Source organism: Aedes albopictus, chromosome 2 (assembly GCF_035046485.1).
Source record: "Aedes albopictus strain Foshan chromosome 2, AalbF5, whole genome shotgun sequence".
Lineage (NCBI taxonomy): Eukaryota > Metazoa > Arthropoda > Insecta > Diptera > Culicidae > Aedes > Aedes albopictus.
In genome coordinates this window covers 133565858-133581800 of record NC_085137.1, presented here as the reverse complement: position 1 = coordinate 133581800, position 15943 = coordinate 133565858, and the positions used below count along the sequence as shown (strand labels likewise).

Below are 15943 nucleotides of genomic sequence, written 5' to 3'. Positions count from 1 at the left end.
AACGCGATTTTCTGTTACTTACAGATATTCCCCTAACAAGCCCAGGTTAATCATCATCAACAATAATGTATTTTGTTAGTTAGTTAGTTTTTATTTTTAACAAAAAAAATAGATAGAGGGAAAAGCCCCTTTGAGTGATTTCTTTAATGTATTCCGTTATGTGAAAAGAAGCAGATAAGTATTGTAACACTAGTTAACAGCATTTTTCAATTCGGTAAGCTGATGATCATTTTTGGTGTAGAATCATTCCCTGAGTTCGAAAACGGGAAGGAAAAAAAAATACAGTAGAGCGAAAAATTTTCGACTTTCCATACAAGGTTGATGATTTGAAATCGATTTTTGTTATATATTTTAGCAAAGTCGCACACTTCTCACACGATTGAGCTGAATTTTTTACTGTATCTCGCCTACATATGATATGTGAAATGAACGTAGAGGAAGAATTTTAAATAGATTTTTTTTCTCATCGAAAAAAAAAGTCTGCATATATTTTTGGAAATTTTGCTAAAATTTAAGGAGATTGTCCCTAAAACTCGCCAATATCTCGAATTTCATCAATCTGACGCAAAATCAGCATTCAGAAGACCAAAAGGTAGTAGGGTATCGGGATGCTTCGTTGGCATAGCCCCCTCGTTCGGCCTATCTCAATGTAAACCAAAAACTCAAACAAACACGCATAACTAAACATCGGAAAAGCTATGCGCCAAACAACTGTAACATTTCGTTTCAATTTTAGCACTTTGGAGCATTAAAATTGAATGAAAATGTCACTTTATTTAACTTTTATAGACGCCATGATTCTTCGGCTTAGTGGGTAGTCTATACACATGATCATAAATGGCATGATTCTGGAACATTTCGGATTGACTTTTCTATAACTGAACATTTGATGCGACGATTAAAGACGCTATTTTGAACTTGTGTATTTGTTTTCAACGAATAATAACTATTTTACAAATTGAATGTGGGCCGAATATTGAGGACATTTTTTTCACTATGTACCCAAATCTTGGCCCATCAGTAAAATGACGTCAAAAACAACGATAAAAAGACGTCAACAACATTTCTTGCATAAGAACCAGAAAGAACGAACAAAAGAAGAAAGATTTTGTGTACGGTGACTTAAAAATATAACACAATAATAGGGTTGCGTTGTTTTCGTTACTAGATTAAGAATGAATTTTAGTTAAAGTGATTTATTTATAGTTTTTTGAAAATTTGGCTCCGAATATGTAATTTGAAGGTAAGATTGGTGAATAAACAGAGATAATACTTCAGCAGAAATATTGAAAAAATGAAATAATAAGTGGTTCTAGTGCATGGAAAGCAATAGGCCAACGTTGTATCCACTAATAGGCCAATTTTTGTACCATAGACCAACGTTGCATACCATGACATCGAATCTTTTCAGCTTAATTAAGTAAATTCTTGAATATTTACGTAAGTTTACTTCCAATTGGTGAAACTTGCATTGCCTAGAGTGTGTAATAGGGTCAACATATTATTTCTAGTGCTATTAATTCATGAGTTATGGGCAAAATTGTCAAGACGGCTTGCAAATTAGGCCAAGGAATGGTACACATACCCTATATTCTGCTTTCAATTAATGGAAAAAGTTTTAAAAATTGGTAGAACAAAACGCAAGATATTTGAATTTTAATAAATTCCATATTTTAAAAAATTGTAAAACTCGATAATGAGCTAAAACTCAAAAACTGTTTTACTTAAAATTTTTTGAAGCACGGTTTCGAAATCAGCGCTAAATTGTGCTTAAAAAATTTTGGTCGTTGACAGAAGTTCACGACTTTCGTTTTATTCTGTGAACTAGTGTAATTACTAAAAGCCAAAAAAAAATGAAAGAAATGGCAAAAGAGACAGAAATCATTCCAATTGAAGTGACCCCATAGAAGTTAATTACACTAATTTTGGCTCAAATGGGAAAGTATCACATCAAATTTACATATTTTTTCGCCATCATGTCGCGTAGTGACCCATATCTGATTCCAGACAATTGCGTTTCCCACACGTTGACGCCATCCGCCATCCGCAGTGACTGTGTGTGCGTTCAGAAGTTAATTAATGTACCTCAATTACAACTTCCGCGAACATTACTTTCCAGAATTTCAGTTCAAATATTTGAACAGCAATATGCGTGCTCTGCTCGTTCGTTCGTTCATCCATCGTAACAAATTGAACAATTTTCCCACTTTATCGGACGCACTTGCCATTATTGTAGGTAGGTATGTGACTCGCGAAAACAATTTCAATTTCTCGACGGCCACCATTCGCATAGCTACCTTTCCCATAACCATCACATCACCACCCCAATTGCTGCGAACCGAACCGAAAACCATCACAATTTGCTAATTGCCGTTTTTTCTCTTTACTCTTCAAATTTCATTTTCAGACCCATCGATCGACGCTAATAGAGAGGCACACACCACCGGAGTCGTCGGACATGTGGCGGCGGAGAAAGCACCCGTGAAAATTAACCTGAAGATTTGCGCACTTTATTTTTTTTTGTAACATGCCCTTCGCGAATCGCGTCGAATGTCGACGAATGTGATTAATCCAAGCTGCGTGCCGGTTTTCGATTGGCGCGTTGTTTCGATTTTTGTTGCTTTTTCCGCTACTTGGGGGGAAATACCGCCGAGCCGAGTGTTCAAGGCAGCGTGAAATATGCCAATGGGCTACCGGGTGCCATCCAAGTGAATTGCGAGTGATACCGTATGTTTCGCGCCCCGGTACCTTGGCTTATCTGTTGTTTTAGGTTTTTGTTATAATTCAGTGTTGCAATTGTGTTATTTCTTTGCAGAAGTGTTGTTGGGCTCAACGTAAATGATTTATGGTAACAAAGTAGCGGCGACGACGAAACACAGTAGTGTAGGCAAAATTTCGTTCCTGTTTATATTTCGTTCAGTAGTGAGTGGTCCGTCTGTGTGTAACGTGTGTATGTGTAACGACATACGGTGCTGGCGAAAAGTGGCATAGCGGAGCTGCACGATGTGTTAATGAAATTCAATTCCTATTTATCGTCAGTGGCCGGAAGCGTTCCGGTGTGCTGCAGCAGGTAACAACACGCGGCATAGTGGCTTTCGTCCGCACCGCCAGCAGACAGTGCACGCGACACGGGTGGTAACCGACCGTACCGGTTATAGTCAGTGAGTGAGTGAGTGAATGGAGTGCATTACTCTGCGCCGCCAGTGGAAGTGAATGTGAAGAATTCCAAGCATCCCGAAGATATCCTCGACGTGCAAATACCTAAACGCTGGCTGGCAGTAGAGTGTGGTTATAACTCTATTACTCCCCCGGAAATCCACAGCATCCCCCTGCATCCCGTCCTCTCAGAAAGAAATGACCACCATCAACTACTCCAGGATGTTCCGGGGTAAGATTCGTACCAACACATGCCGCATAGTGCTACTCACATCGTTGGTGTGGCTGCTGATCGATGTCGTACTGATAATGAACTACGCCGACTGCCTCGGTGGTTCCACGTGGCTCTGCAAGCGCGCCGGCGAGTACGATGTAGAGGTAAGTCTATATAGCCTAGCAGTGAGTCGATAGCAACCAGCAGCAGCCGGTTATTGCCATATGCTTTTCGCCACCATCAACACCATCATTGTCAGTTTTACCGCACTGTGGTTCTGGTTCTTAGAAAAGGCGGTAAAGATATACAGGGTGTTAGGTTCCTGAGTGCAAACTTTTTAAAGGGTGATAGAGGACCATAAATGGAGAAAAAAATTGTTCTACGCATATGGTCAAATCTCAACCGTTACGTAGTTATTGAGCTTCCCATGTTTATGACTTATTGCCTTAACTGGCAATAACTTGAAAATGGTCAAACTTATCGAAGTTTTTTTACCCTTATTCGAAAGATTATTGAATTTTCTAAAAAATGGCATCTTTGAATCGATTGGTTTAGTTAAATAACTAAGTTTTCTAGAACAAAATAGCTAAAAATAGTGTATTTTTGTTGGTTTTTGTCAATTATCTTTAAAACATGCATAATAAATTAAAATTCTTTCTTTGGCAAAGTTGTGGCCCCTGTTACACTCTACAATTCGTTCTTTGACACCAAACTTCTAGCTCTTATCGTTTTCTTGCAATTTTGAGCTTAATGTGCGGCACAATGCGCAAAAAAGTGCTTTCCATGACAGTTGAAAATTTATGATCTGAAATGCGATGTTAAAATCGAAATTGCAACAAAACGATAAGAGATAGAAGTTTGGTGTCAAAGAACGAATTGTTGAGTGTAACAGGGGCCACAACTTTGCCAAAGAAAGAATTTTAATTTATTATGCATGTTTTAAAGATAATTGACAAAAACCAACAAAAATACACTATTTTTAGCTATTTTGCTCTAGAAAACATAGTTATTTAACTAAACCAATCGATTCAAAGATGCCGATAAGTTTGACCATTTTCAAGTTATTGCCAGTTAAGGCAATAAGAGTCATAAACATGGGAAGTTCAATAACTACGTAACGGTTGAGATTTGACCATATGCGTAGAACAATTTTTTTTCTCCATTTATGGTCCTCTATCACCCTTTAAAAAGTTTGCACTCAGGAACCTAGCACCCTGTATTACAGCCGATTTTTTTTTCACTATGAATCACTCATATTTGAACCAATTATTTAGAATTTTTGTTTTCGGCTAGATGGAATGATAGGGTCTTTGACCATTCCGGCAGGAGCACCTTTTTTGGGCACTTGCTACTGCAACTCAGGCAATTTTCTACCAATTGACTTGATTCTTGGAATAATTTAAGATACGGACAGTATCTACCCATGTACAAAAACTCATATCAGTTGGTATGGAATCGACTGAGGTATAGCAGCAAAGTACCCAAAATAGGTGCTTCTGCCGTAATGGTCCCTGATCCTAACATAAATCTGAATCTCAAAAGGTAGAACACGAAAAGCTAAAATATGAAACTATTATATAAAGCTATCATATAAAACTATTATAAAGGCTGGAAATTTAAAAGGCAGAAAATTTGAAAGTGCATGAAATTAGTTATAGCATTTTTTTTGTTCTTGGCGTTACGTCCCAACTTTCTATATCGTGAGATACTCTACGCTCAAGGGAGTCAAAAAAATTTCAAATATGGAAATACGGCTGCATGGGCCCTAGCTGTAGGACTGTGTTCAGTGAAGAGACGAATGATACATACCAACGAACACAAAAAGAGACTAGGCTAATGATATCAACATTGGAGATTTTTCCATATTCAAGCATAAGCTTCTTTCGAATCATGCTGTTACGAAGATTGTTGTCATTACAACCAATATCGTCAGAGATTTTCCCTGTTTTCAAATATGTGCTATTTCTTTTTTTTTTTTTTTTGAGAAATACTGTCATATGTAATGTAATAATGTAGACGATAAATAATGCATAGCATGGGATTACTAGCACAGACAAACAATCTTAACAGTCTCATATTCAGAACATATCAACTGAAGCAAGTTTGTTCAATAATAAAAAAGATTTAGTTTGGCCAACCATTAACTACATGGCAGTAGTGTGCGTCAAACTCAAGCAAAACCAATGAGTGGTCGGCTAGCCTGCAAACTTTTTCGTTAGGCAGTGGAATTTCAACTCAGAACGTTCGGAATTCTTCAAGAATTCGGAAACTAAATTTGGGGAAGTGTAGAATTAGCAATAAGTTAAAATACACAAAAATAAAAAAATTAAAAAATGGGATTTTTCATATTCACTGGAAGCTCGTGCGTGGGAAAGTGTGCTGATGTATGACTTGATGACGGCACGGTGGCATCCCTCCAGGTCCGGATTTAAGGGGGGGGCAAAGGGAGCAAGTGCCCCGGGCGCCCCGATGAAGGGGGCCCCCCAAGAATCCGAAATACAATTTATATTTTTCAACGAAACCATATGAAATTCACGTGAATGAGCGTTCATATGTTATACAAAGCCCCTATAGCCACAGCTGTTAAGGTGTAGATATTCAGCAGGACCATACTAAGGGTGACGCGTTCAATTCCCGGTCGTTCCAAGAACTTTTCGTAAAGGAAAATCCTTGACTTCCTTAGGAAAAGAGTGTCTTCGTGTGTGCCACACGGTATGCACATACGAAATGGTCATTGACAAAGGAAACTCTTCGTTAATAACAGTTCCACAGTTACTGTGGAAGTGCTCAAAACACTAAGGTAAGAAGGAGTGTCCCAGTGAGGACGTCACACTAAAAAAAGAACTTATAATAGGGTTCCTAAAGGTATCTAAACTATGTTTTTCTTTCCATTTATCTGGATTTTTTCTTAAGAATAATTCGAAATCAAAAGTTTCATAATTTTTGGTGCAGTATTTGAAAATATGCGATTTTCTATAAAAACCCTTGAAAGTTCTTATCTAGTGGTAACACTTTTCCGTGACTTCAAGTTGCTACAAAAAGTGTCTCTAAGCAGAGTGCAAGAAAGATTAAGCTTTTGAGTAATTGTACATCAATATAAATTTCAATAGTTTCACAAATTTATCTATTATTTCACAATGATTATACAATTATGCATACGTTTGTTGATTATGATTATATTTTGGAAACAAATGTCTTATACTTATTTGCATCAGTTCGCTGCTATCATGAAAAAGAGAAGATGATGAATTCTGGAGATGTTTGGGAGTTTAGGCTAGTTTTGAAAACCGAGTGTCCTGGAAACTGTAACTTTCCATATCTTTATGTTTGGTTTTACTGAAGATATTAAGATTTATTGCTACAGTTGCTCCCAAGAGACTAATCTTTATATAATCTGAATTTTGAAATACTCGTCGATCCCGTGCAATCTCAAATAAAGTTGCTGCATGTTTCAATAGATTTTCAGCTGAACGCTAAGTTCTTAAACTTGTATAAATGTTTTCAGTTTGGATTAAAGTTTAAAATATATGTACTATCTGAACGAGATGTCATTTACGCTAGCATTTTGACATTTGAGTCAAATATCAAATTAAATGTTCGAATAATTTTCTATTTGTCGGAGTTTTGGAGAAGTTCAGAAATCAGAAGCTTTCAATATTAGGTCTAAAATAATACATAAGATTAAGAAAAAAAAACGTTATTGTATGGTTCATTTTTTTTTTCCCCGAGGCCCAAATCCGACACTGCATCCCTCCATGAAGTCCTTATGAGATTCCACAGGAAATCCATATGAAATTCCACAAAAACAATCTTCACGGTTTTCTACACATTTATTCTAGGGCTCCTCCAGTAGTTTCTTGATGGATTCCCAGTGAGTTCTTGATGAGATTGTTCCGTTGGTTTATTTAGGATTCGTTCAGAGGTTCCCTTTGAGATTCATCCAAGAGCTGTGGCCAGTATTCCTCTGCTCCCGATATTCTTCCAATGATTTTTTTGGATTTCCTAAGAGATGCTATCTGAGATTACTTCAGGAGGTCCTCAATTCCTTCCGAAATTTAAATATATAGAAATTAATTCTGAGATTCCCCCAGAAATTCCTTCTACCCAAGAGATTTTTTCCTGAGATTACTCCGGGAATTTTCTCCGTGCTTACTCCACAATCTTATTCTAGAATTCCTCTAGAATTTACTTCTGTGATTCCTTTTGAAGTCCTTTCTGAGATTCCTTCTGGGACATAAAGGAATTTCTTCCGGAATTTCTCAAGGAGTTCCGGGAACCTTCCGAGAATTCCATCCTAGATTATCGTAATAGTTTTTTTTATCTGTTTTAACGAGATTTTTAGCCCTAGGCTAGTTCACCTCGGGACCCACGCTTTACTTCCCTTCCGAAGGAAGAACTCACATTTTGCGAGTTTGTCGGGAGTGGGATTCGATCCCAGGTCCTCGGCGTGATAGTCAAGTGTTCTAACCATCACACTAGGTCCGCTCCAACCTATCCTAATAGTTTCTTTTAGTATGTCTTCAGAAGTTTTTTTTTTCACTTCCAGCAGATTTACTACTTACTTTCAGTCCTGGCAGATATGCTTGGAAAATATGCCTGGGATTTCCAGCAATTTCACCCGGGATTTCTCCAGCCAGAAGCACTGAATTAAATTTCAACCATCGCGCAACAATAATGACAATGTCGCAATCTTCATTTGTTGCGACAATCCACCAAATGCGACATAAGTTTGTCTCAACTTGAACAGAATAGAGTATAAAGATCGTAAACCACGATTTTAGAGTTTTTGAGCCTGGCATTGCCATTTACGAGCGGTAACTTCGAGATCTATCATTATACGGTTTCGATTTAATTTAACCTTCCAGGACGCGCGCCATCAAGCTACCGAAACTGCACCGCGCTTGCGCTGTAAACGAAAAGCGAGGTTTTATGGTAGTGTTGTACTTTCTACAACAGCGCGCGCGCTGAAGGGTTAATTGGTTAGTAATAATTGATAATTCACGAGTTGAAAAGTACGCAACAAATTCAGCTCCCGTTTTGTCTCGAACAAACATTTTCAAGATCATGTCATTATCTGTTACTAGTTCCCGAGCAGAAGGGAATAGCATCAGGATAGTAAAATGTGTTATTTTGGAAAAATAACTGAGTAGCGAAAAGAGTTATTTTCATGTTATTTACATAACATATCCTGTTATAAAGTTGTCTGTCATAAGCGGCAAAATAACAAAAATTATAACAAAAAAATGTTCCTGGAAGACCTGTTTAATAACATGTTTTGTTAGTTTCAATAACAACTTAATAACAGCGAATTTTTAAAATATTTCAATAACAAATTTTGATATGAATACGTTATTGATAACAATCTGAAAACAAAATTAGCTTTTTTTTCTGTTGCGGATAGGAACTCCTCCAAAGTCCCATATGCATTCAATGGGATACGCAACAATAGGATCTATTGTTAAAGGTTTCATTCATAATTGGGACGCTATTGTTGTCGCAAGCGATTTATTATCGAAAACAGAGAGAAACAATAGTTTTCGTATATTTTACAAACAACTGACGATGAAAAACTATCGTCGTTTTGAAACCCTTTATTAGGTGATTCATTGTTTATAAGATTCATTTACATTATTACCTCATTGACTGACACATTTATCCAAGTGAATCTACGTGGGCTCGATGCAGTGAAATCAATAAAAATAAAATGTCTAAAAATAATCAATGGAGTTCTTGATGACTTATTTTTTACATTTTTGTCGAAAATGTGTTGTTCGTCGTTGAATTCCACCAGTTGATCCAAAATGTTTCATAAAATGGCTAACACTCTATTACACTCTCTATTTTCGTATTCATACCTAACTGAAACTGGGACAAAAAAACAGGTATACTTTTCAAAGTGCCTATAAAACAAAAGGCTGATAAGTTGGCACTATCACAGTTAAAACGTAATGTCAGTAAGAAGTAATGATGACAAAATAATATTTTCTCTTACAGTTCCTCACGGAATGCTGTGAACAACGAAAATCTCGAATGGTGTAGTTTTGATTGCAAAGCTAGTTATGTTGTAATATTAATGATCAAATATTTGTACAGTCTCAACGACACAATAATAACTGAACTTGTGCTACAACAAAACATGTTATTGAAATGTAATTTAAAGAAAATATACCAAGAGCACGATCATAACAAAATAAGATTGCCCAACAGTTCTTGTTATGGAACGGTGATGACTTAATAAGTTAATAATAACAAACCGAGATATAAAACAGGTTTTGTGATTCCGTTGTTATTATTTTGATATTTTCCTCTGCTCGGGTTGGGATAGAGAGTAATCGCTGCACTTTCTTTGTTGCTTGTTTTGTGCAGCTTTTGTCCAACAATTATCTACTCTGTCCAGGAGTACTCCCGGAAATTGTTTCAGGAGCTACTTCCAAGATTTTTACAAAAACTGCTTCCGTCTGGGATGCCTTCCAGGAATTTCATGCAAGATTGCTCATAGAGTTTCTTGTGGGGTTTCTCCAGAAATCCTTTCTGAGATTCTTCCAGGAATCCTACAAGAACTTCTTTCAGTATTCCTCCAAAAACTTCTCTAGGATTCTTCCAGAAGTTCCTTCCGGAATACTTTCGCCCAACAAACATTTTTACAGAATAAGAGTGGAACAAACTGCTCTTAAATAAATTTCAGCTAAAGAAACTGTTGTTCAGCTACTTCTGTGTCTTGGGCAGTGACTACTTCTGGGATTGCCAGTAGAATCACGGGAATTTCTTCTGGGCTTCTGTCAGGAATTGCTTCTAGAATTTCTTCAGCAACTCCTTCGTAGATTACGTCGGGAACTTCTCCGAAATTCCTTTGGGAGTTCTTGCCGAGATTTTTCCGCGAAGTTCTTCTGGAATTCTTTCAGAAACTGCTTCCGTGACTTCTTCAGGAACCCTTTCCAGGATTCATCTTGGAACTCTAAGAATTTCCGAAGAAGTCAATGAAAGTGCTTCCGATAATAAATGGAAAATTACTCGGGAACCTATTGACTTTATTTGTGAAGAAAATGCTGTGAAAATTGGAGGTTGAGTTAGAAAAAAAAATGTTTGTTAATTTCAAGAATTATAGGGGTTCCTGTTGGAATTCTGATGGCATGCATGAAACTCTGTGTTCCCTTTATGATCTCTCAGAAGTCTGATAACTTCAGTAAAAATAAGAAATCTGGTTAAGGAATATCTGTTGAATTATAGGGGAGACTGAGGAGACTTGATCCCTGGGGAGACTTGTTCCCCCCATCTCGGAATCAAAAACAATTTTCTTCTAGCATATTTTTTCCAAAACTACTCCTGGACAAAAGACTATGTTTTGGCTACAAGTGATTTCGATTGCACATTGCATTATTTTTCAACGGCTGATGGTTTGTTTTCAATCCTTCAGAAATCTTTTAGGCGATTCCGATAAATCTCCATAGAGTAATGCGGGGCAAAAGTTCGCACGGGGCAAAAGTTCGCAGTGGGTCTTTCTCTGCGCACGAGTTAAGAACCCAGGCAAACTTGTATGGGTTCGACACATTATTAGGCCAGATGCTCGTCAAAAAAAAATTGGAACGGTTTCGTTATGCAGTAGCAGAGTTATGCAAAAAATTGTGTTTTTAGCTTTTTTGATGTAATTTTTGGACCTTTTGGAATAAGAATTTGTAATGACTGAAAGTAGAAGAACTACTTAATCTCTTTATGTCGTAGAATGGTCATTCCATAGTAGTTCGAGAGGTGCACTCGAAAAAACAAAAACCGTCCAGTGCTTCATGTGGGAAGGAACATTGTTAAAGCCTCGACAGTGGGGCAAAAGTTCGCAGTAACTGTGGGGCAAAAGTTCGCATCATATTTCTTAATCTAGAGCATCAATATAGTTACAAAATATTTAAAGCAATGGCGGTTTTGCATAGAAACTACCATATGATGTATGATATGTGTAGTATGCATCCTCAAATCGTTCTGACTGAGGGTTTGAACCTATTTTTGGAAGAAGATCGATTATAAGTCAATCAGTGTGTTCGCCTATTTAAAACAAAGAATGAGAAATGGCTGGAAAAACATTTTGGAAAATTTTTTTGCCATACTCGTGTCATCATTTGAAAGTTTTTGGGAGTTTTGTGTTGTTCTACTTTTTTTTGGGAACTTTCATAGCTTATTTTGTGAATTCATACTTATAATACATCACCATACTGACGAAGATCTTGTACCGACTTTTCGAACCCTCTAAGCAGAATACCCTCTTTGAATGAGTGTAATCAGTTTCGTACCTTTTAATTCCGCCCTATGTTGCTTATCATTTGACAGATACGCGTATTTCGACTACCACTTGTAATCTTCCTCAGTGTCAGTTATCGAAACTGATTACACTCATTCGAAAAAAAAAAAAAAATACTGACGAAGGTTAGAATAAAATTACGGTCCCGTTCACTAATTTTGTACCATATTTGATTTTTTATTTCATGTATTTTGTGTAACAATACAACTATAATTACTCCACAATGTATTTTGACAAACTCAATAACGCTGGAAAGGAAAGCTCTTAGTTAAAAGTTGTGGAAGTGTTCATAAAATACACTGTAAGCTGAGAACCAGGCCGTTTTCCAGTTGGTATGTGCGAACTTTTGCCCCGCACAATGCGAACTTTTGCCCCCAGTATGGGGCAAAAGTTCGCATTTGAGTACTTGTATTAAAAATTTTATTACCAGAACTACAAAAGAAACGTGAAAAAATCTAGTACTACGTTTCGAAAGCGATATGATAGGAATAGGACAGATCGGTGAAGTACTAGATTTGTAGTAATGAGCTGAATTTTGGTATGGTGAGAAGGTCAATTCTCCGTTTCTGCAATGAAATGGTGCAAAAAGCGTGGGTATTATGATTCCTTGCCTAATTTGATGCTGTTTGAGCAAAACTTTGGGCAACAGTGTTGTTGTTTTCTTCATTTCTTGCTACATAAACAACATAGTTATCCAAAGTTTTGCTCAAACAGCATCAAATTAGGCAAGGAATCATTATACCCACGCTTTTTGCACCATTTCATTGCAGAAACGGAGAACTGACCTTCTCATTATACTAAAATTCAGCTCATTACTACAAATCTAGTACTACACCGAACGTGCCCCATTCGTTTAACGAGGAAAAACGATATTATTTTCTTTTTGTTTAATAGTTATTTAATAAAGATTGTTAGGTGCGAACTTTTGCCCCGCATTACTCTAACTTTGTGAAAATTGAACCAAACCGTGTCAAAATTTCAAAGCAAACTATGTGCAAATAAAATACTATCAAACGTATTTATCCAAATAAGGCTGTTATAAACACATTTTAATTGATGCAAATTAGTATACACAACAGTGACATGAAGAGACTTGATCCCTCTAAGATAACACACACACATTATATATGTGAAAAACAAAATTTTGCTCGGAAGCCTCTATTTACTTACAATTCCAGTATTTTCAACGATAAAATGTTATCACAGAATATTTGATTTTCAAATATTATCACAGAATATTTGATGAATCTTTGGATGAAGTTTCAGAAAAAATAATCTAAAAAGAGAGAGTAAACTATAGAGGATTCTCCTAGTAAAACTCCGGGAGGGATATCTAATACATTGCATCTCCTAAAAAATTTCTGATGGATTTCCTGAGTACATGCTTCACAGAACTCACGAAGTAGTTTTCAAAGAAACCCGTGAACATATTTTTAAAAATTTACGTGAAAAATATGTGTTTCTGGAAGTATTACTGGAAGTTATTTTCAAATGAGTATCTATTAGAATCTCTGTTTTTTATGACTTTCTGAAGGCAACATAAGGCAAAACCTCTTCTGAAGAGCAATTGTAGGTGAAAGTTTCTTTTAGAAAGGCTTCCTGAAGAAGGAAATGTTGGATTCCCTACACCCTTAGATTCTGATGTTCCAGTTCAGTATTTTTTTCGCTTTGTTCAGTATTTTTTTTACTGAGTTCTCAGTAGCAAATTCAACTCGGTTCACTCGGTAGTCAATATTTACCGTTCACCAGTAATGATATTTAGGTATCATTCATCAGTAATGTTTGACAATTGATTCGCTGAACACGGGAGCATTTGCAAAATTTCAGAAAAAGAGACAACCGAGCGTACCTAGTTAAAACTGATATTGAGAAATTATGATGAGGAAAATATCGGAAAATACCGAGCCAATCTTAGTGTGAGTTCTTGACCTACTTTTTTGGTGAAATTCTCAAATAAATATTTGAGAATCTTTCGGTTAATTTTTGGAAGAAATTTTTGCAGGAATGGTTGAAAATTTTGGGTTACCATAACTAAGAAATTGTTTTAAAACATCTTGTATTCAGGAAAAATTTTCTCTAAAATGTCAATAGAAACAGAAAATGAATGGCACAAATTTCCCACATGGAGAAGAACGTGCCTCGGTAGCCGACCTATTGATACCTGAATGTCTTTCTTGAAAACCACTAGAGTGTCCATCCCAGGACATCCCGGGCCAAGAATTCCCGGGATTAAGGTTTTTTCGGGGTCTCCCGAATCCCGGCATTATTTTTTTCGGGGTATCCCGGGATGGATGATTTTATGTCCATTATTATCGTTAAATTTCAAGAAAAAATCTTGATAGAGCCTGCAAAAGGATGATTGAGTTTTTATTACCAACACATTTTTTCGACGACTACTATTGCACCACAAGACCATGAAATTATCTAGTAAACTAAATTTTCTTCACTAACTAATCATTAAACTTTTTGTACACATGTGTTGTATAGTTATCCAAATCATCAAGACAAAACGACTTTGTTTACAAAAACTTGTTCGCCCCATTGAAAGCTTAATCAAGAGGTATATCAAACGATATATTATAAAAAGCATTGTGGTGAATTGGTTAAGTTTTATAAGTCAAAACTTATCTTTTCATAAACTTGAATGCTCTTCACTTTGAAAATCAAGTAAATTATCAAGTAAATGCATATGAATGGATTATTTTTGAAGTTTGTACTATTCCTTGGAGCAGATCAATTGTTAATTAAATACTTACAAAAACTCAATAGGTTACATAGAAAAAAAAATGTACCATTTCAACTTATTTTTGAAATTTCCCGGAATCCCGGGATATTCCTTAGTTTTTATCCCGAATCCCGGGACAACAAAAATGGCCGAAAAATTAACACTCTAAAAATCCCGGAGTTCATCAAAACATTTTCAAGAATTTTTCCTTTCGATTTCTTCATGTTTATAATGTTTTCTAATGGTTACGCGAAAAGACTAGGCCCAGTGCCTTAAATTTCATTAAAAAATCCTGTGAAATCGTTCAATTATTCCTTATTTTAGAACAGAACTTATCATCATATTTCGATCCTAAAATTTATATTAATAACAAATTATATTTCTTTTTATCAGGAAAAATTCAAAATTCGGATAAACTCATAGACGAAGTTTTGAACTTCTCAGTATACATAATACACTGAGAAGTGCCGTAGTAGAACAGTCCGTTAGTAGTTTTGAAGTTACAAAATTAGTTTAAATTCCCAAACCACTTAATAAGTATAAAAGTCTTTATAAAATAATTAGGGTATATTTACATTTTCGTTAAATGCAATCATGCTTTTCCATTTCTGATACTTTCTGATATCTAACGAGTTTTAATGTTTCTCGTAACTGTAAAACTTGTGTTTGCATCTATTTTGCGGCATTCTCCAAAGCAATCAGACAAGTTTTCTGAGAAAGTATTCTTTATTTAGAGGGGTACTTCAAAAGTTTTGTAAAAATACCAGAGAAAATTACTTTCTTGTAGTTACCAAAAATTCAGTACTTTATGATCAAACTTTGTATGAGTGTTACCCAGGAAACATCCGGGAATCCAAAAATTGGCTTTGAATGGATACCCTTAAAGTTTCAATTGTTTAGCAAGCTTCGAAGACCTACTGGCAGAAGCTCGAACCAGTCGACGAATCAACTAAGAGCCCTTTATCCACCAAACAACTTTGCCAAAGATAAGAACAGACTTGTTAGAATCCCAAAATTGCTGCCACAATGGCCGACTTCGTCACCTACTTACGATTTCGAGCGCACAAATATCTTCGAAAACAAAAACAGGGCACCTGATCTTCTTATTTTAAGCTTATTACAAGTGAACAAGACCAGAATAATAAAATGCACTATTGTTTGAAGCTTACTTCATGAGATTTGTGCAATTGAAGTTCTGATACACTGTTGAAGCGGGATTTTAAGACGTTTGTCCTTAATCTTCACGTACCCGACCCCCGACAACTCATTTTCAAAATGCTGGCATTTCGTCACTTTTCATCCGATTTTCGATCATATATTGGTGCATGTTTATTATACTCAAGTGGCCATGCAATAAACGGAACCATTCCGGAGATATTCCGGATTGTACTGGGGTCAGGGGGTTGCCAAAATAACTAAAAGTGATTATTTCGTGTGTTATTGTGTTTGATTCATCGATTTTCAGGGAAATTTTTGTTGTGAACAGTGAAATACATCTGCGATAATCAGATTTTAATAAGTTGAGCCATCCGGACAACCGTGACAGTTTCCGCGGGGCCTT

The 15943-nt window shown here is 36.3% G+C and overlaps 1 protein-coding gene across 14 annotated transcripts in view; it reads left to right on the top strand.

The window, feature by feature from the left end:
* LOC109417673 (polypeptide N-acetylgalactosaminyltransferase 5) overlaps nt 1-15943 on the top strand; it is a 452742-nt gene that overhangs the window by 165245 nt on the left and 271554 nt on the right. For 11 of the 14 annotated variants that reach the window (XM_029853438.2, XM_062850468.1, XM_062850465.1 and 8 more), the window contains one exon: nt 2816-3534. In XM_029853438.2, the coding sequence (XP_029709298.2) occupies nt 3355-3534 (180 nt within the window). In that variant the 5' untranslated portion in view covers nt 2816-3354. Of the gene's footprint in view, nt 1-2461; nt 2482-2815; nt 3535-15943 lie in introns of those variants that run through there. The other 3 variants (XM_029853443.2, XM_062850470.1, XM_062850469.1) reach the window with 2 other exon arrangements.